The sequence below is a fragment of the Oncorhynchus kisutch genome, linkage group LG14 (genome assembly GCF_002021735.2).
Source record: "Oncorhynchus kisutch isolate 150728-3 linkage group LG14, Okis_V2, whole genome shotgun sequence".
Classification (NCBI taxonomy): domain Eukaryota; kingdom Metazoa; phylum Chordata; class Actinopteri; order Salmoniformes; family Salmonidae; genus Oncorhynchus; species Oncorhynchus kisutch.
In genome coordinates this window covers 56,817,569-56,840,103 of record NC_034187.2, presented here as the reverse complement: position 1 = coordinate 56,840,103, position 22,535 = coordinate 56,817,569, and the positions used below count along the sequence as shown (strand labels likewise).

The 22,535-nt window shown below is 41.4% G+C and overlaps 2 protein-coding genes across 11 annotated transcripts in view; both read right to left on the bottom strand.

Moving 5' to 3' along the window:
* Positions 1–895, bottom strand: part of LOC109875841 (protein MTSS 1-like) — a 50,171-nt gene extending 49,276 nt beyond the window's left edge. For 5 of the 10 annotated variants that reach the window (XM_031788613.1, XM_031788614.1, XM_031788618.1 and 2 more), the window contains exon 1: positions 390–864. In XM_031788613.1, the coding sequence (XP_031644473.1) occupies positions 390–461 (72 nt within the window). In that variant the 5' untranslated portion in view covers positions 462–864. Of the gene's footprint in view, positions 1–389 lie in introns of all 10 variants that reach the window. The other 5 variants (XM_031788615.1, XM_031788616.1, XM_031788617.1 and 2 more) reach the window with 3 other exon arrangements.
* Positions 896–13,695: 12,800 nt separating this feature from the next.
* On the bottom strand, positions 13,696–22,524 carry LOC109875801 (secretagogin). The gene is made up of 11 exons (XM_020468208.2): positions 22,218–22,524; positions 21,952–22,022; positions 21,518–21,610; positions 20,920–21,009; positions 20,708–20,764; positions 18,526–18,603; positions 16,183–16,238; positions 16,061–16,106; positions 15,840–15,899; positions 14,669–14,737; positions 13,696–14,363 (listed from the first exon to the last, which is right to left on the bottom strand). The coding sequence occupies exons 1-11, from the start codon at positions 22,285–22,287 to the stop codon at positions 14,235–14,237; spliced, it is 819 nt and encodes a 272-aa protein (XP_020323797.1). The 5' UTR covers positions 22,288–22,524; the 3' UTR covers positions 13,696–14,234.
* Positions 22,525–22,535: the final 11 nt, after the last annotated feature.

The window sequence follows — 22,535 nt, the reverse complement described above, 5'->3', positions numbered from 1 at the left end:
TATATGCACCCGCTCAATGTCAATGAATCAGAACACACCCACCATGCGGACGGACCTATATTCTATGCAGTCCCTCAGTCAGCGCAATTTAATAGCTAGCCTAAATGTACAATTAGCAAAGCATGCAGCCTAGGCTGTACACAATAATTTCCCAGACTGCCACTCTTTGAATTTATATGGTTATCTGCAACATCAAATGTAATTGCATGCCATTTATCTATCACAGTCAATGTCACACCGATTACAGTAGGTGTCAACATATAAGGGCGCGTACTGCCATAACAACAAAACGTATTATTCTATAGAACATAAAAAAGACAAACAATACCCTACGAAGCATAAATAAATATTAAAATACACAATTAATGAATTAGTCCCCAAGGTGTTACCTTCATGTCGCCTATCACTGTTTGAAAAAGTCCTCCGAGTGCACTGCATTCTCTTTCAATGACAGTCTCCATTTTCAGCACTGTATGGACTGTTTATCTTGCCAAAACTGTAGTGAGAATGTGTTTTCTGTTCTCCAATACTGACTGAAAAAAGAAACTCAATGGTAAAGTCTCTTTTAATGGCAAATATCCTTTCAAAGACTTGCTGCAGTATCCTGTATGCCGCACTCCCGAACGATGGAAAGCAAAACAGCGGTGAGATATAAACCCCACGTTAGTTTCCACACAGAGATAAATTCCATGTTTTTGCGTTTAAGACCATACTGAAAGAAGAATAAAAATATGAACTCATAGAGAAAACACCAGGTGTTGAAAAACATGAGATAAAAACGAAAACAATTCGAGGATTATCACGGCATAGTCGAGGGTTCATGAAGTTTCTTGCCACAACTGACATACGAATTGCAAGTGTTTTACCCATGCGCGTGAGCATGCGAAACTTGGGCGCGCGTCCGCGTCGCCCCTCCTTTTGAGGCTAGCAGTCTACTAGGCTACTGTACTTCCATGCATGGTGGTGAGTGGATCATAATAAAATACAAAGGGTGTGGAAAAAACTAAACAGTATATATGTTTTATATCACATCTAATACAGTCAGTAATCCTTAGATGTCATGTGAGATTTAGATTTCACATGTCATAAACGCATAGTAGGCCTGTCTACATCAGGGATCATGAAATACAGTAGATTAAGTCGTGCGCCGATTTTTTCTTCAGCGGATGTTCAGGTGCCAGAACATAATTACAAATAATTTGTAGACTGCAAATTGGCCGCAATAAACACCGATAGATATAATATTTGACTAAAACATAATTTTAACCTCGCTTACATTTGTATAAAATCACATCAATTATATTTCTCTGTTATGCGTGGGAATACTTTGGAACAGATTTCCAAAATTAAAATCACTTGGAGCTGATTTGCTGGTGTTTTTACAGTCTTTTATGTCCAACAAAAACAGATATATACTGAACAAAAAATAAACGCAACATGTAAAGTGTTGGGCCCAAAATTATCCATCCACCTGACAGGTGTGGCATATCAAGAAAGTGATTAAACAGCATGATCATTCATTACACAGTTGCACCTTGTGCTGGGGACAATAAAAGGTCATTCTATAATGTGCAATTTTGTCACTCAACACTAAGTCACATCATGTCCAACAACTATGTGTATTGTGATTGAACCAGGGACAACTCTGTCAGACAGAGCCATAAACCTCTAGCTATAGTCATCAGCAGGCTAATTTGTCAAACTAGTAGGCTCATTTGAAATATGTGATCACTTATACTTGTAATCAGTGGCAGTTCTAGCTTGTATGGCTCCCTGGGCGAACTCCCCTTCAGCCCTACAAAAAAGCACCATTCTACACTAACTGTAATTTTTATTCAGACATTTGGAACAACACAAATAAGTAATCATAACATTTAAAATGATATAAATATAAATATATATACAAAAATAAGACTAATAAATATTAAAAAGTGACAATAAAAAGGAGAATCGAATTATTACACTATTACCCCAATGCCAACAAAAATCACACAAATAAAACTAAATTGCACAAATCCTAAATCACACAAATAAAGAAATACAATAACACACTTATAAAGAAGAGACCCTGATTATTACACTATTGTACTTCAAACAAGAAATTTACAAACTAAATTGCACAACTAATTGCATTAGTACTGTAAAAAGTTAGAGGTGCGCTATTTGATAGATTCCCCCGCTCCCCCTACCCCGGGCTTCCAGTGGGAAGACCTGAGGTCAACCTACCCCTACCTACAGGTTAGGAACAGGGAGAGAAGGGATAGCTACAGGTTAGGGACAGGGATAGATGTGATAGCTACAGGTTAGGGACAGGGAGAGATGTGATAGCTACAGGTTAGGGACAAGGAGAGAAGTGATAGCTACAGGTTAGGGACAAGGAGAGAAGGGATAGCTACAGGTTAGGGACAGGGAGAGAATGGATAGCTACAGGTTAGGGACAGGGAGAGAATGGATAGCTACAGGTTAGGGACAAGGAGAGGAGGGATAGCTACAGGTTGGGAACAGGGAGAGAAGGGATAACTACAAGTTAGGGACAAGGAGAGAAGGGATAGCTACAGCTTAGGGACGGGGATAGATGTGATAGCTACAGGTTAGGGACAAGGAGAGAAGGAATAGCTACAGGTTAGGGATAGAAGGGACAGTTACAGGTTAGGGACAAGGAGAGAAGGGATAGCTACATGTTAGGGACAGAAGGGACACCTACAAGTTGGGAACAGGGAGAGAAGGGATAGCTACAGGTTAGGGACAGGGAGAGAATGGATAGCTACAGGTTAGGGACAGGGAGAGAATGGATAGCTACAGGTTAGGGACAAGGAGAGGAGGGATAGCTACAGGTTGGGAACAGGGAGAGAAGGGATAACTACAAGTTAGGGACAAGGAGAGAAGGGATAGCTACAGCTTAGGGACGGGGATAGATGTGATAGCTACAGGTTAGGGACAAGGAGAGAAGGAATAGCTACAGGTTAGGGATAGACGGGACAGTTACAGGTTAGGGACAAGGAGCGAAGGGATAGCTACATGTTAGGGACAGAAGGGACACCTACAAGTTGGGAACAGGGAGAGAAGGGACAGCTACAGGTTAGGGACAGGGAGAGAAGGGATAGCTACAGGTTAGGGACATGGATAGAAGGGATAGCTACAGGTTAGGGACAGGGATAGATGTGATAGCTACAGGATAGGGACAGGGATAGATGTGATAGCTACAGGTTAGGGACAGGGATTGATGTGATAGCTACAGGTTAGGGACAGGGATAGATGTGATAGCTACAGGTTAGGGACAGGGAGAGAAGGGATAACTACAAGTTAGGGACAAGGAGAGAATGGGTAGCTACAGCTTAGGGACAGGGATAGGTGTGATAGCTACAGGTTAGGGACAAGGAGAGAAGGAATAGCTACAGGTTAGGGATAGAAGGGAACGGTACAGGTTAGGGACAAGGAGAGAAGGGATAGCTACAGGTTAGGGACAAGGAGAGGAGGGATAGCTACAGGTTGGGAACAGGGAGAGAAGGGATAACTACAAGTTAGGGACAAGGAGAGAAGGGATAGCTACAGCTTAGGGACAGGGATAGATGTGATAGCTACAGGTTAGGGACAAGGAGAGAAGGAATAGCTACAGGTTAGAGATAGAAGGGACAGTTACAGGTTAGGGACAAGGAGAGAAGGGATCGCTACAGGTTAGGGACAGGGATAGAAGGGAAAGTTACAGGTTAGGGACAAGGAGAGAAGGGATCGCTACAGGTTTGGGACAGATGTGATAGCTACAGGTTATGGACAGGGAGAGAAGGGATAGCTACAGGTTATGGACAGGGAGAGAAGGGATAGCTACAGGTTATGGACAGGGAGAGAAGGGATAGCTACAGGTTAGGGACAGGGAGAGAAGGGATAGCTACAGGTTAGGGACAGATGTGATAGCTACAGGTTAGGGACAGGGAGAGAAGGGATAGCTACAGGTTAGGGACAAGGAAAGAAGGGATAGCTACAGGCTGGGGACAGGGAGAGATGTGATAGCTACAGGATAGGGACAGGGAGAGAAGGGATAGCTACAGGTTAGGGACAGGGATAGATGTGATAGCTACAGGTTAGGGACAGGGATAGATGTGATAGCTACAGGTTAGGGACAGGGATAGATGTGATAGCTACAGGTTAGGGACAGGGATAGATGTGATAGCTACAGGTTAGGGACAGGGATAGATGTGATAGCTACAGGTTAGGGACAGGGATAGATGTGATAGCTACAGGTTAGGGACAGGGATAGATGTGATAGCTACAGGTTAGGGACAGGGAGAGAAGGGATAGCTACAGGTTAGGAACAGGGAGAGAAGGGATAGCTACAGGTTAGGAACAAGGAGAGAAGGGATAGCTACAGGTTAGGAACAAGGAGAGAAGGACTAGCTACAGGTTAGGAATAGAAGGGATTGCTACAGGTTAGGGACAGGGAGAGAAAGTATGTAAATAAATAGAATTCCATCTCCTTTCTAGCCATAATTCTTTGTCATAGTAAATTGACACAAAGCTAAACCAAGTTCCATTCACATAATACAGTGGTAAGCCAAAATGGGCAATGTTTTCACTATCCTATTTTTTTATGTTCAAATGAACAGTACTGTATAACCAATGCAGCTATGGCCACCTAGCGGTTATTCTAGTAACACTATCTCCATCAAGTTTCAAGTTTTATTAGTTGTACTGTATGTACAAGATACACATGTTATGTACAAGATACACACTGGCCAATGAAATGCTTACTTGCAGGTTCCTTCTCGACAATGCAACAATACAAATAAATAATAAAATACGAACATAAAGGAAATGGTTCAGTAAAATATAATAAAATGTTTAGCATACATGTAAGTATAATACAGGGAAGCACAATTTGTCCAATATTTACAGTTGTTTTTGGGAAGGGGGGATTGGCAGGCAAGTGTTAAAATTGTGCAGTATTTAGCAATAATAATATGATTCTGGTAGAGTTGTGATGTGTATGTAGCATGAATGTGTGTGTGTGTGTGTGTGTGTGTGTGTGTGTGTGTGTGTGTGTGTGTGTGTGTGTGTGTGTGTGTGTGTGTGTGTGTGTGTGTGTGTGTGTGTGTGTGTGAGAGTGAGTGCTAAGGTGTGGACAGTGCCATGTTGCCATGCCATCAATGGGATGAGGATCAGTTGTTAAACTGAACCAGAGCTACCCAGAGCCAACCTCCTGTACCACATGTCAAAGGGAAAGCCAGGTAGAGCTGAGCTTCAGCACCAAAGAGGAAAGTAGAGTACAAAGTAGGTTAGAGTACGATAAACCAAGGTTAGGGTTGGGTTGGGGTTGAGGGTTAAGGTTGAACTGGGGTGTGAACATGAAGCTAGGGTTTGGGTTGTGATTGAGGAAAGGGTTGTAGTAGTCGTTGAGGCTAGGGTTAGGGTTGAACTGTTAAGGTTGAACTGGAATGTGGACATGAAGCTAGGGTTAATGTTAGGGTTGTAGTTGAGGCTAGGGTTAGGGGTTGAACCGGGATGTGGACATGAAGCTAGAGTTAAGGTATAGGTTTGGATTCTGGTTGTAATTGGTTATGAATGAGGGCAGCTACGAATTGTAGTGTACCACAGACTACCACAAGAGGTCCTCACATGATTGCAAAAGTGGCATAGGCTACAAGAGCTACTGTATTTTCATCACAATCAATCACATTAGGCATGAAATAGACAGTAAAAACACATTGAGACTGAGATATCAGATTTTTGTGGGATCTAATTGAATGTAGCTTGTTCCCTTAGGAATATATAATTTAATAAAATTAACACGTGTGGAAAATCTCACACCATCCACATAGTAGTCATTTACTTTAGCCATTTACTGCACCTCAGCCTCAAGGCCTGTTGAATATTCTATGACTAGAAAATAACATGTTTAATTTCTTACTGGAGGTCCCATGTTTTGTGCCATCAAGCCAGGTGTAATAACATTTACTACATTTTGTATCTGATGATACTTTCACTCCCAGCTTTTTAAAAGTATTATTAGTACACACAGGTATCATAACTATAGCGTATGACTCAGACAGAAAACTCAACTTCTCTCACAGCAGGAAATGTGTTATCAATGTACACTCAAGCTTCCCCCTTGGAAGTCAGTATCCCAACATAGGGTTCTGTTCATTAACACAGACTGTAGTAAAAATGTTTTGCAACATGAAACATTTGTTATTGGAGGACCCTGGCAATAGGTCAACAACCATAGAGAATCGAAAGGCACATCATTACTTCCAGGCTATCAGTGAGCATTACATAGTCTTTAATTTAGCCATCAGACTCCACCAGCTCTATTTCTTATTATGTGGCACAGCTGCAGAGCCCCCAAACAGCATCCCTATATTGGCATCCCCCTCTTACCTCCCAACTCCAAATCCGTGCTAATAATCCTCCCATAATCCCTTGGTACAGACATCTTGATTAGAGGCTGTCTTCATTTCCTCTATGGCTGTTCTGTGTTGGCACAGGCTTCTCTGATGCATTTGAGAATGGCTTAGTCCGAAAGGGAGGCGTGCAAAACCAAAAGAGGCCCTGGATTGGCACCTTAAATACAGAGCCGGTGGAGTTAATGACAAAGAGCACACAGCGTCATTACGGTCAGTTCCGGCTGGGCTGGATGAAATAACAGGAATCAGACGTTTGTATGGGCCAGTGGTGGAAAAAGCACCCAATTGTCATACTTGAGTAAAAGTAAAGAAAATGACTCAAGTAAAAGTGAAAGTCACCCAGTTAAATAATACTTTAGTAACAGTCTAAAAGTATTTGGTTTTAAATATACTTAAGTATTAAAAGTAAATGTAATTGCAAAAAATATATTTAAGTATTAAAAGTCAAAATTAAAGTATAAACCATTTCACATTCCTTATACAGTACTAAACAAACAAGATGTCACGATTGTCTTGTTTAAAACAATATATGGATAGACAGGGGCACGCTCCAACACTGACATAATTTACAAACTAAGCTACTTTTGGGTGTCAGGGAAAATGTATGGAGAAAACACTACATTTTTGTCTTTATGAATGTAATGAAGTAAAAGTGGGAAAAACAATTATAAACACAAGTTTTGGTTGTATGTGTTTGCTACCATCCCATTCATTACATTCCACCCACTACAATCTATTAAAATCTTGTCTATCAGTGTGGTGGAAGATCCATCCAGGGAATGGATTGTGACATGTTATTTTCAGGTTTCAATCTTTGGTTGCACATGCCAAACCGCTATGGGTCACCTAAAGAACAGGGCATAACCACAATTTGATTAATCAGGAGGTAATGAATGAATACATCTCAAATATCTGAAATTGATTTTTTTGTGTTCAATTGATGGCCTCTTCTCTAACAATGGCAGGGCCAGGTAACTCACACAAATGATCATGGAACCTACCAAGTACAACCCTAAATCCGTAAACACGGGCACCCTCATAGATATCATCCTGACCAACCTGCCCTCTAAATACATCTCTGCTGGCTTCAACCAGGATCTCAGCGATCACTGCCTCACTGCCTGCGTCCATAATGGGTCCGCGGTCAAACAACCACCCCTCATCACTGTCAAGCGCTACCTAAAACACTTCAGCGAGCAGGCCTTTCTAATCGACCTGGCCCGGGTATCCTGGAAGGATATTGACCTCATTCTGTCAGTAGAGGATGCCTGGTTATTCTTTAAAAGTACTTTCCTCACCATCTTAAATAAGCATTCCCCATTCCAAAAATGTAGAACTAAGAACAGATATAGCCCTTGGTTCACTCCAGACCTGACTGCCCTTGACCAGCACAAAAACATCTTGTGTCGTACTGCATTAGCATCGAATAGCCACCGTGACATGCAACTTTTCAGAGAAGTTAGGAACCAATATACACAGGCAGTTAGGAAAGCAAAGGCTAGCTTTTTCAAACAGAAATGTGCATCCTGTAAGCACAAACTCCAAAAAGTTCTGGGACACTAACGTCCATGGAGAAAAAGAGCAACTCCTCCCAGCTGCACACTGCACTGAGGCTAGGAAACACTGTCACCACCGATAAATCTACGATAATCGAGAATTTCAATAAGCATTTTTCTACGGCTGGCCATGCTTTCCACCTGGCTACCCTTACCCCGATCAACAGCTCTGTACCCCCCACAGCAACTTGCCCAAGCCTCCCCATTGCTCCTTCACACAAATCCAGATAGCTGATGCTCTGAAAGAGCTGCAAAATCTGGACCCCTACAAATCAGCTGGGCTAGACAATCTGGACCCTCTCTAAAACTATCCGCCACAATTGTTGCAACCCCTACTACAAGCCTGTTCAACCTCTCTTCCGTATCGTCTGAGATCCCTAAAGATTGGAAAGCTGCCGCGGTCATCCCCCTCTTCAAAGGGGGAGACACTCTAGACACAAACGGTTACAGACCTATATCTATCATACCCTGCCTTTCCAAGGTCTTCGATAGCCAAGTTAACAAACAGATCACCGACCATTTCGAATTCCACCGTACCTTCTCTGCTATGCAATCTGGTTTCCGAGCTGGTCATGGGTGCACCACCAGCCACGCTCAAGGTCCTAAACGATATCATAACCGCCATCGATAAAAGACAATACTGTGCAGCCGTATTCTTCGACGTGGCCAAGGCTTTCGACTCTGTCAATCCCCGCACTCTTAGCGGCAGACTCAACAGCCTTGGTTTCTCAAATTACTGCCTCGCCTGGTTTACCAACTACGTCAGAAAGAGTTCAGTGTGTCTAATCGAAGGGCCTGTTGTCCGGACCTCTGGTAGTCTCTATGGGGGTGCCACAGGGTTCAATTCTCGGGCCCACTCTTGTCTCTGTATACATCAATAATGTCACTCTTGCTGCTGGTGATTCTCTGATCCACCTCTATGCACACGACACCATTCTGTATACTTCTGGCCCTTCTTTGGACACTGTGTTAACAAACATCCAGACGAGCTTCAATGCCATACAACGCTCCTTCCGTAGCAACCAACTGCTCTTAAATGCAAGTAAAACTAAATGCATATTCTTCAACCGATCGCTGCCCGCACCTGCCTACCCCTCGAGCATCACTACTCTGGACGGTTCTGACTTAGGTATTTGTAGTTGTCAACATATTCTAAGTGTCTGGTTAGACTGAAACTCTCCTTCCAGACTCACATTAAGCATCTCCAAAACAAAATTACATCTAGAATCGGCTTCCTATTTCGCATCAAAGCATCCTTCACTCATGCTGTCAAACATACCCTCGTAAAACTGACTATCCTACCGATCCTTGACTTCGGCGATGTCATTTACAAAATACCTTCCAACACTCTACTCAGCAAATCGGATGCAGTCTATCACAGTGCCATCCATTTTGTCACCAAAGCCCCATATACTACCCAACACGGTGACCTGTATGCTCTCATCGGCTGGCCCTCGCTTCATATTCGTCGCCAAACCCACTGGCTCCAGGATATCTATAAGTCTTTGCTAGGTAAAGCCCCGCCTTAGCTCACTAGTCACCATAGCAGTACCCACCGTAGCATGCGATCCAGCAGGTATATTTCACTGGTCACCCCCAAAGCCAGCTCCTCGTTTGGCCGCCTTTCTTCCAGTTCTCTGCTGCCAATGACTGAAATGAATTGCACAAATCACTGAAGCTGGAGACTCATATCTCCCTCACTAACTTAAAGCATCAGCTGTCAAAGCAGCTTACAGATCATTGCACCTGTACATAACCCATCTGTAAATAACCCACCCAACTACAGTTGAAGTCGAAAGTTTACATACACCTTAGCCAAATACATATAAACTCAGTTTTTCACAATTCCTGACATTTAATCCTGGTAAATATTCCCTGTTTTAGGTCGGTTAGGATCACCACTTTATTTTGACATTTCAGAATAATAGTAGAGAGAATGATTTATTTCAGCTTTTATTTCTTTCATCACATTCCCAGTGGGTCAGACGTTTACATACACTCAATTAGTATTTGGTAGCATTGCCTTTAATTTTTTTTAAACTTGGGTCAAACGTTTTGGGTAGGCATCCACAAGCTTCCCACAATAAGTTGGGTGATTTTTGGCCCATTCCTCCTGACAGAGCTGGTGTAGCTGAGTCAGGTTTGTTGGCCTCCTTGCTCGCACATGCTTTTTCAGTTCTGCCCACAAATGTTCTATGGGATTGTGTCGCACTGCTTTGCTTCATCTTGGTCAGGTCGCAGTTGTAAATGAGAACTTGTTCCTAACTGGTTACATGAAATATTAAAAATAAAATAAAAACGGAATAGTTATATAGCAGTCTATGTACCTCTATGTAACCTTGATCTTCTATTTATTTGAAAAATGATTTCTATGACCGATATCCATTTGTTTTAATGTTTCTTTTAAATGCTTTGAAAGCATCAACTTCACTCAGGACAAGTACGAATTTAAGAGTTGGGTAGCATGACTAATGCATTCTTACTGAGTTAAGAGCGGAAAAAGTCACGAACTGTGTTCGAATACTCATTCTAACCATACTACTTGTGACGTAAATTTGATTACGTTGTATGCTTATTAGTCATAGTATGGATACAGTTAGCATGCAAAAGTTTCCAGATGTCGTACTACATTCACCAAAGCGATGGACACTATTTCTGTGCTTTTAGGGCCCATAATGCAATTCTTAAGAAAATGGTTCACGGTTTCAGATTTGAAGAAAATTACGGAAAATATGCAGCCGAAGTCCAACGAGAGCGGATACAAATTTGTTGCTTTAACTAATTATGACAAATGATAAGAAATTGCTGAGCAATGTCATAAAGTAATGACTTTTCAAATAAGTTACGTTACACGTTATGTTGTCTGACAATTTGTTAGCTACGCTATCCTAACGAACCGCATATCATTACAGTAATATGTACCGCACCGAGGTAAAGACAGATTCAGGTTGGATATTTGATGGATATTCACCTGTAGTTTTCCTTACGTCCACAAACAGCAGTTCGGAACCGTCAACATGTTGACAAATCAAAATGTTCACATTTCAATAGTTCTTTAACTATTACTCCCAAAACTAAAACAGGTGCAAAACTGATTCTAACTGGCCTCCTGGGTGGCGTAGTGGTTAAGGGCGCTGTACTGCAGCGCCAGCTGTGCCACCAGAGACCCTGGGTTCGCGCCCAGACTGTTGTAACCGGCCGCGACCGGGAGGTCCGTGAGGCGACGCACAATTGGCCTAGCATCGTCCGTGTTAGGGAGGGTTTGGCCAGTAGAGAAATCCTTGTCTCATCGCGCACCAGTGACTCCTGTGTGCGCGTTGTTTCCTCCGACACATTGGTGTGGCTGGGTTGGATGCGCGCTGTGTTAAGAAGCAGTGCGGCTTGGTTGGGTTGTGTATCGGAGGACGCATGACTTTCAACCTTCGTCTCTCCCGAGCCCGTACGGGAGTTGTAGCGATGAGACAAGATAGTATCTACTAAAACAGTTGGATACCACGAAATTGGGGAGAAAAAAAAATGGTAGACACACATTGCACACACTTTTTCTGCGTCGATTTACGTCTAGCACTTTAAATTATTTATTAACATTTTTGAATTTCAATGGCTCCTTGGTCATGTGACCTACTGACTTCAAACAAGGTTCAGAATCTACACTCAGTGGGCCTACACATTGCACATCCTTTAGTTGGTCCATTTTCATCTCACAAGTTTTTACATTAATTTTTCAAACTTCAAAAGCTCCTTGGTCATGTGATCTACTGACTTCAAACAAGGTTCAGAATCTACACTCAGCTAGCCTACTCATTGCACACCCTTTAGTTTGTCCATTTTCATCGCCAACCAATTTACATGAATTTTCAATGTTTTTCAATGATTCAAATTGCAATAGTTCCTTGGCATGTGACCGACTGGACTCAAAGAAGGTTCAGAATGTCCACTGACTACCCTTCTATATTGCACACCCTGTAGTGTGTCCATTTTCATCTCACACAATTTTACATTAATTTTTCAAACTTTCAAATCTCAAAAGATCCTTGGTAATGTGACCTACTGACCTCAGACTACTTTCAGAAAGTCCACGGACTGGCGGAGACGGGCGCCACGAGGCATCCAATGTGGTAACGCGACCGATCCTGGAGAAGTTGGCGGGAGCCCGGGGGTAGAGTTCTCTTTTCTTTGTGAAGGACAGAGCGCCCTGGAATGGATTCGCCCCAAGAGGGGCCCAAGCCATCGAATATCTAACCTGAAACTGTCTTTACCTTGGTATGTAACAGCCGGGTATTTTAGCTACCTACTGTAATGTTAGTTGGCTACTAGTACAACAAACTTCCCAGTATATTTACTTCATGCTATTTAACTAACTACCCAACGTTTATTGACTTGATTGTCATTCATAGTTTAGCTGCGTGGTATAGTCGTTCAGGTCCGTTCTTAAATTTGCTCTGGGCTATCGACTCCAACTTCAGAGCACTGTCGTCTGACTGCTAGAGGCAGAGTGCGAAAAACGGATGGATTTACACACTCAACACAGAGAGCAAATAACTGATGAATTTAGAAACACTCAACACCTGTTGAATGTGACCGATGTCAGTTAATTTCGGCAAAAAAAAGCATAATTAAACTACCTAACTAGCTCTGCTTGGGTGAGTAAAATGACCAGAGTGAGGTGTTCTCTCATGTGTCTGTAAGTAGTTAGCCAGTTAGTTTGGGTGTTTGACAGCCGTTGTGAGGCCAGAATGCTTGGATCAACCCTGATCCTCAGCCCGAACCTCCAGTGTACACCCCGAGAGCGAAACGCTCTGAATTTACGAATGGCCAATCTGACGACACCCAGACGGCACTCTGGCACTCCAGATTGAATTTACGAACACACACGAAGTCTGGCTAGTAATTTGTTATGCTAATAAACTAGCAAGAGGTTGCAAAGCAACAGCATCAACTTCGGGTAGAAGGCGAAGCGCTAGTATGCTCAGCTGAAAGGACACTGTTCGTTTACAGTATGCTAAATTGAACTAATAGTATGTAGTATATACACTCATTAAGTAAGTAATATACAGTATGGATATTGAAACAACTATACTGTGGTCAGTAATTTGAAGGCACAGCAAGCTTCAAAGAGGGCACAGCAAGTGACACAATAATGACTCTCTTGACTGCTGTCCTCTGTAATTTTCCTGCTTGTGAGCTGCTGTTAGGTTAGAGACACTTCACTTGCCTTAGTCAGGCATCTGGTGGGGCTTTTAGCAATGACATCAGCCTCCAACTAGACAACAGTGACAGTGCACTATGAGCCTTGGCTTCACAGAATTACACAGTACCCAATGGACATATGAAAAGCTTTTAAAGCCATTCTGGCCTACTTTCTATCAACCATATTTGCTTTGTATATCTCTTTAATGGGTGCTTTGAGTTGCTGATCAATCTGTTTCCATAGCATTTTGGCTGTTGTGCCTTTGAAAAGCTCTGGTTACCAAGCATTAAAGCAATGAAACTCTGAAAATCCATTATTGCACAAAAGAATAGATCATGGAGAATGGAAGCCCAGACATCATCATGTGTCAATATTTTCCTTTGTGCCCAAGGCTCACAACATTGTCTGCTCTGATACAATGGGTATACACCAGACACGTACTATTAGTCAAGTTGTGGTTATGAAAATAGTGATGATTAGTTCAATAATAGAACTGCATTAGCTTGTGTTTGCAGACTGTTGTTACAGACTGGAGAAACATACAGAGATGCCCAGGGACACAGAGATTGTCATACTGTATTGCATTACATGTTACATTGTCTTACATGTTGATAGAGAATGTACTACAAATACCATTTAAAGTAGGAGGTGAAATGTCAAACCATTAATGGCACTTATTTTCACCATATTATTTGCACATAAAAACAATAGAGTTCTGACAAGTAAATGCACCCATCATGGTAATTAAATCAATACAACCCACAAATATCCCAAAACTTAAATCCCAAAATACTTATTTCACCACTATATTTTTGCAAGTTATAGGCAGGCGTATGCAATGTGCAAACGAAATAGTACACACACAACATTCTCAAAGGTACTCAGAATTGTCATCAACAGATACAGTCAAACAAAATGAAGGATCACAAAACAAATTCCCCAATGGGTCTACTCTATGCAACAACTTCCTTTCAACCAACCATCATGCAATGCTCTTTGGTTGTCTAAAAGCTATGAGCTATTGCATTGCGGCATGCTATCAATGAGTTAGCAGTTAGCCTGTTGTGCTAACTAGGGTAATTAGTACTATTAACTGGAGTATTTCAGGCCGAGGCACAGGGCCAGTTCATTCTTCTGGATCTTTCCATCACCGTTCATGTCACAGTGGCCCAGCAGGACCTTGCGAAATTTGTCCAGGTCCGTTCCACTAATGGTAGGCTATGTTGGGTATAAAGGAAGCATATTCAAACCATTAGCTCAATACCAATCACAGCTCAAGCCCTTCACAGTCTACTACAGTTGGACGTTCTGTTAACTTGACTCAATTCTCTTTGCTTCATCCATTCAAATAAAGTAACATGGTGTCAGAAGTGGGACCCCAACCCACGCCTACATTCGGAAACCATAACTTACAATAACGCAGAATCAATATAGGAGCATCATATATCTAAGTTAATACATAATAAGTTAAATAACATAAGTACATTTGTAGATTAAGGTATAGCAAAACATATTTTTTTTACCGTGACCAGTTCCATCATGTCTTTGACAAAGCCATCCACCTCCGGACCCTCCAAAGCACCCGTCTTACTCTGTTAACAAAAACAACAAAAATGGCTGACTTCAGAAAAAGAGATGAAGACGACCACCTGATGTGCCTTGGGAGATTATAAAAGAGGACAGCATCTAAATTCTGCTTAATGGGATAATGTATAACTACATCACACATCCACAATCATGCAGCACGGAGGAGCATGACACTGCAACAGGACTACCACTTCAGTTAATAATGGCATTAGAAGCTTAATGATGAAATACATTCCTGGCACTATATCTTTAATAGGCATTACGTTCTGTGAATACATCTTTGTTCTGGGCCTGCAGAAATGTGGGTGCCCCCATCCCAAAAAAGCAGCCAACATCCTGCAGTTTTACATATTTTGCAATGGGGCAAAGAGAAGAATTTTAGTTTTACAGCTAATCCCATGTTATTCTACACATTTTGCCACGGAGCAGAAGAAAATGTGCTGTTTTATAGCTCATATAATGCTATTCTACACATTTTGCCAGAGGGCTGGATTATGAGCTGTCTTGTTTGCTAAATGAACATATGAAATAGGCAGTGGCATGGTGCATATAGCCATAGAAGAACAGTGGCATATGCCTCAATGCAGTCATATTCATTGCTTATGTGGCTTTCAATTAGTTATTTTTGGCAACCCATCCAGTGAGAGTGAATGTCATTACAGGTCATCTAGCCAGTTATATTTAAGCAAATCTGACTAACCCAGTAACTGCTTGCTATGAATTCTATCGGATGGTGTTTGCATGTTTAGGTAAAAAGACAAATTGGAACACTGACAAGTAAAGAGCATGAACAATTATAAAGAAAACAAAAACATTGTGTTTTGGTTATGTGTGTTTAGGCTTGGTTCCCCAGGCCCACCTGTGCCTACGCCCCTGTACTGATCCACTTCCAATACAGCTGTGTGTTCTAGCCCATTTATACTGATATTATATATATATATATATATATTTTTTTTAAATATAATTAAGGCCAATGAAGCATCAGTAAAATCACAACAAATCATAAGCAACACTGTAATTTTATTTAATATGCTTATCACCATCAACCTTACAATCCCAATTGAAGTTGAAGACAATTATGTTGTGGCTAAACGTATAATGACTTACAACATCATAGTGGGCAAATATCTTCTCAAAGTCCCTCTTCCGGTCTTCTTGACTGCAAGCCTGAAACAGAGTGGTACCGCAACACCCACAATTTTGTTCCTCTAATTCAAGCCAATGATCACTACAGTAATTAATTGAAGATGGAGCATGTATTGACAATGTCTTAAGTCTTATCTGACTGCAAGTTATCAGCTAAATTCATCAACAAATGTTATACTTACATTCATGTCAAACTTCAGCAAGAAGTTCTCTTTCAGAGCAAGGATTCTGGGAGAAGGAAAACAGTTAGGCACAATAAGAGCCACCTAGCAATGTAGGAGAACAATTGCTAAATAAATAGTACCTGGCTAGGTCATTCAAATCCAGCCTGCCATCATTGTTTTTGTCAAACATCTTCATCTGTTGGGAATATAAACAGAATGAAGCATCAGAATCATTAGATAGTTTGTCAAAGTACATACACATCAGAATCACCTTTATTCGCCAAGAACATTTACACATACTCACAGTGGCGACGCATCATTCAGGGCAGTGCCCCACCTGTTTTGAGCCCCACCTGCTTAGCATGTTATTGTTTTGGCATTAATACATGTCACATATCAGTTTGCAAACTCTAAAATAAAAATAATTGAGCTATACAGCTGCAAACAAAATGCTTTCTTGAGTAGGGCAGCTCCAAAATGCAGGTTTTTCAGCCTAGCTCAGTGCTTTCTGTGGGGGTAGGGCAGCCAGCGGAAAATCACAAATTCAACCATGAGTGCTAAGGTGCCACTGCAGCCTCGGGTTCAATCCCAGGCTGTGTCACAGCCGGCCTTAACCAGAAGACCCATGGGACGGCGCACAATTGTCCCAGCGCCGTCCGGTTAGGGGAGGGTTTGGCCGGCCGGGATGTTCTTCTCATCTTGCTCTAGCGACTCCTTGAGGCGGGCCCGGGCTCTTGCAAACTGACCTTGGTCATCAGGTCGAGTGTTTCCTCCGGCACATTGTTGCGGCTGGCTTCCGGGTTAAGTGGGCAGTGTGCCAAGAAGAGGTGTGGCTTGACACTCAACTTTGCAGAGTCCGTAGGGGAGTTGCAGCAATGAGACAAGGTCATAACTACCTATTGGATATCACGAAAAGGAGGGTAACGACATGGGCCAGAAAAGTTTGAATACATTGTCCATGCTTTCAATGCAGCATGAATTCAGCTGTGTTCAAAACAACTGGAAACTCGGAACTGGGAAATCTCAGACATCAGGTAGTTCAAGACCACTGGGAACTAGCTGTGACTGGGAAAACACAGAAAATAATTTAAATGGTCATCCAACTCGGAATTCGAAGTTGGGATGTCAGGCTTCTTTCTAGAGCCCACAAGATGGACCACCTCGCCACCTTCCTGTTCAAGTGAGCAAAGCACAACAAAGTGCCTCCAAAAATGTCTTGTATGCTGCTGCATAAATGACGTAATATGCCAGGGAGATATGTATACTGTAGCCAAGAAAGTAACAAAGTGTATGTTGTGTAGTAAGCTGTTAGCCCATGTGCCTCACCCTAATAATTTGGTCCCGTCCCTCCCTCATAACTTCGCATACTGTTCTGACTTGGTGTACAGACAATGAGAATACTGTTAAGAATGGCCCATGTTCTGAATTCTGTCGCTGTACATTTCAAAAGTGCTGAACAAATAGTTATATTGACAACGTCCATCGTAGCTCGCTCATTAATGTCTTAATTGAAATTATGAATTGCCTCTAATCCGCTCGTCATCCTCTTATGCCATAGTTTGTACATCTCAATTATCAGTAAAAAAACATATTTGTTTATGCAAGTCAGCCACCGTATGTTTTTTTTTTAAACAGGCTAGAAAATGAGGCTGAATTAACTGTTTCGCAGCCAGACAAGCAGTGCTAAGATGTTGGGACAACTTTATGTACTGTAGGCCCTAACAGTTTGTGGGCACCGTTTGTCACCGTTATAGTGCAATGAATGTATTGTTTAGTGTTGTGGCTTTGCCCCACCAAGATTTACATGCTAAAATCACCACTGCACACTCAGAATTTGACTTGGTGACATGTCATGTGTAACACTGTACAATAATACCAAAGAGAACCTAATTCAAATGATGCCAGTGTATTTCCCATGTTGTGCACACCATATTTTACTCAACACTGATATATAAAAACACATGCGCACGCACACACACACAGTAATTAATTAAATGGTCCACAATGACAATGGCTAAACAGTGAAAATCATATCACCTCTGAATATCTTTATAGAGCTGATCACCCTCCATCACAGTACCATCCAATTACTAATACTATAGAGGGGAGTGAATACCAAGGGTATTACCGCCAATTACATACATCAATGAGAAATATCTCCTTTAGTGCACTCCTTATTACATTGAATGGCATATTAGCATTTCTATGTATAGCTCTCCCCCAATCATCCAAATTGAATTGCCCATTGAACAGGGTATCATATACTCATTTAAGAGACAATAGATAACCGTCTCCTACATCCTTTTGATTATTTTCAACCTCTTCAAAGGCAATCTGTGATGAGACAACTGTGTTTGGATCACACACACATCAGACCCAGGAGAGGAAGACGATTGGCTGTAAAGGTTGACTACATTTAGCACTTCTTGACCAAGAGCCCTCAAATGGAGACATAGAATAAAGGAGCTGGGGCTCGTTGTTACCAAGGTTTCGGTGTACTCCTCCAGTTTGTTGGGGGAGATGGTCTTCTTGTGCTGGAGAAACAGGTCCTGCAGGAAACCCTGTTACACAGAGGAAGACGGCCAACTGGATGATCTGGGCCCATATTTATCAAGTGTCTCAGCGTAGGAGTGCTGATCTAAGATTAGGTTTAATATCTTGATCTAGGATCCATTTATTAGAATCTAAAACTGATCCTAGATCAGTACTCCTACTACTCTCAGACACTTGATAAACATGGGCCTTGGTCTCGAATGAAAAAAAGTGGTCTCTTAATGTGACATCCCTGGTCAAATCAAGGATAAATACATACATAATAAAAAAGGCATAGACTGCAAATCTGTAGGTAACCGCTCTTGTCCCGCCCCCTTGGATCCCTTGTCCCCAGAGCTGAAGATCTGAATCACATTTTGTTCATCTGTTTCTTTACCTCTACTTTACACACAAATGTTGGTTGGCACCCTCCCTTCACATTTCTCACTGTCAAACGTGAATGATAATTCCTCAAGTTTTACCGGTGAAACGCCCTTGCAGCATCTGCAGGCCAACCATTTGATCTCAATACGTTTCATGGGGATATGCATTAGATCTTTTTGAGTTATACAGTGTTGTTTTGTACTAGCCTTCAGTTTTGAATTATGTACAGTGAGTGAATTTTAGAGCCGGTGGTGTTAAACTGTAGCATACCTGTGCTTAGTTTCAATTAAGGCACATACACTGTGTACAAAACATTAAGAACACCTTCCAATGTCATGGAAAGAGCAGGTGTTCTTAATGTTTTGTACTGTACACTCAGTGTATTTTGCCTGGTGGCGCACACTTGAGTTTTGGCCACATGAGAGAAAAATGCGACAATTCACACAATCATCCTAAAATCTCTTAAACAAATTAGGTGTTTTTTTTGTCTTATAGTAACGTTATACTAAGCTATTATATTCGGTTCTGTTATGTAGAATACTATCATTATGTGATCTTGCAGACATTGATTCACCTTTGATCTAACTTTATTAAATGAGCAGAGCAGAGATTATGCGCAAAGTAGAGAATCCTGCACATGTGCAGAAGCTTTGGAGCTTTAGCTGTCAGGAAGAGGGAGGAGTCCAGAGAAGTCAGTTCCTATGCCATAACACTTCTGAATCAAAGTGTTCATAAATAGTATAATGTACTGTACATCCTGTACAATTCCTCTTCAGTAAATGTACTGTGGGTGAACAATAAAACGAGAAACCATCAAGTGTTTGGAAATTCGAAGAAAAGTACTTCCGTCTTGCCTTGTAGGGTTGGTTGAAATTTGGGGTCACTATGATATGTTACTCCAAATATCGCGACAGCCGATATAATCATTTCGCGCCGTTAATGACTACATCATTCCAGACAGTGCAATTTTTTTGCTTATTTACAATATTATAGCCGCATTCTAATGAATTATTCTTAGCATGGCAAAACAATAAGGCTTATTTAATTAATTTAGAGACTTAATTTTCAACATATTGATACAGCCTGATAAAACGGCAGTTTGGATTTGCCTGCTGCTGCTCCAGTTTCAACTGTTCTGCCTTATTATTATTGGACCATGCTGGTCATTTATGAGCATTTGAACATCTTGGCCATGTTCTGTTATAATCTCCACCCGGCACAGCCAGAAGAGGACTGGCCACCCCACATAGCCTGGTTCCTCTCTAGGTTTCGGCCTTTCTAGGGAGTTTTTCCTAGCCACCGTGCTTCTACACCTGCATTGCTTGCTGTTTGGGGTTTTAGGCTGGGTTTCTGTACAGCATTTTGAGATATCAGCTGATGTACGAAGGGCTATATAAATCAATTTGATTTGAAAAGTTCAAATGGAGTATAGCCTTGCACATTATGATATATCGTTTTGCACGTCATGATAACGTCAAATATCACGATATTCGGTTTAATCATATAAAATCGGCCCAACCCTATTGATCTGTCCACATAAGAGGATAATGGGCATCCTTCCAAAAGACTCTTAAAGCAACACGTGTCAGAGACCTAGATCAACTATGTAAACAATAACAACTCTGGCCACTCATTGATTCTTACTTAGAAAGTAGACAACAACTAGCTAAGACAATGTCTCTGAGAGGGCCATGGCAGTGGTCTCACTGAAAGCATGGAAATTAGTAGAAGGGCATTCTTTGAATGTACCTTGAGCTCTATAGCTGATATGTATCCACTGCTGTCAGCATCATAGTTTCTCCAGATCTGTTGGGGAGTGAGAGGCACATTTAGCTGTGATGAAAGTGCTCAAGAGAATATAGGACACACTACCCAACCAATAATAGGATTGTATTTTTTATGCATATGTCAAATGCTTTTGGACCGCAACACTTCCTACTGTATGGGATCTTTGATCTTACCCTCATGAACTCCACACTGTTGTCCAATGGCGTCTCTCTGCGGAACAGTAGGAGGAAGTTCTCCTCCTCCGGTAGCATCATGGTGGCCAACTGGAACATTTATGTTCAATCAAATTAGTTAACAATCACAGGCAGGCATTATTCAATCCCGGATGGCTAATTTTGTGTAAAATAAACTAAATCTTCTGTATTTTCTTCCTACAATTTAAGGGGTAAGTGTCCCCTCAGCTTCAACAGGCATAACTCCTCTTTCAACATAAAATGTATGGAAATACAGTCTATGGACAAGGAAAACTAAATGTCAAAGCCGAAATGAGTTGCAAAATTAGACAATTTGACATTAACTCATAATTAATTGCATGTGGTCAATGACAACAAGACAATGCAAAGATGAAGCAAGGCAATAACATGACGCAAATGAAGGAGCAATTAGGTAGTTTCAAGGCTGCTTCACACAAAAAGGTGTTGTGAGGACATTTTGATCACAATCCAATTACCCCCCCCCCCTTCTCTGGATTGTAAGTATACTTAATAATAAATGACCCATAGACAAATAAAGGGGAAGAATTTATGTATGAATAAATACAAGTAAACATACCTCTTGGATTTGCAGGCGACCATCCGCTGTGGTGTCATAAGCTGACATGAACCTTTCTTTCACTCGTCTAATTTTGTCATCTGTTATTTCATCCTTTAGGAACAACACCGAGACATTTGAACACATTCCACATATGGGCTCCCCAATTAAGTAGTTGCACTTGTTTGAGTATTTCATTCAGTGTTACCTGTACAATATCACTTTGACAGAATTCATGTCATTTCAATGAAAGACAAAACGTGGACTAATGATTGGATTCGGAGGTTATCTAATGTTGGCATCGCTTGAATGCCCCCAACAAAACAGAGCAAAGTAGGTCTAATTAAGGTATTCTGGGATGTTAGTAGCCAAATCTTACTGTAGTTATTAGTACACAGTATGCATTGGGTATGACAAGGAAAAGGAACCGTGGAGTCCTACAATTGCCTACTTACGCTCATCCCAAGTTTTTTCATCATGTGTCGAAAAAAGTCGTCCAATTCCTTTCCTTCAATATAACCATTATCTAAAAACAAATGAATGTATAACATAAGATGAATTAAACCCTATTCCTGTATTGTTTTATCTGCACGACATGGTGTAAAGTTCAGATTTGAGTTTGCGGACAGACTTTCGATGAAAAACATTGCCTGATAAGCGTACAGATGAATATCAATAGTAAAAGACATACAGTTCCAATTATTGAAGAGTAAGATCTTACCGTCAACATCGAAATGTTGCCAAATCTGTAGGAAGCCCACAGCATCCAGGTTGTCAAAAGCATTGTCCATGGTACCTCGTGCCCAATACACCGGCGCAAATCCAAAATGTTAAAATGGTGAAATTAAAATGGAAGTTTTGACTGTGTGGATTTGAAATAAGAGATTGATGAGGTTTTCTATACTATTGATTGTTTCCTTCGCTGCAGTTCAGTCTAAACGCCACCAAATGCAAACGAGGGAACATAACTACGACATTCAACTATGTGCGCAATAGGGGTTGCCCCCAAACAATTGGAGACAACGTCCGCAAGGAAAGC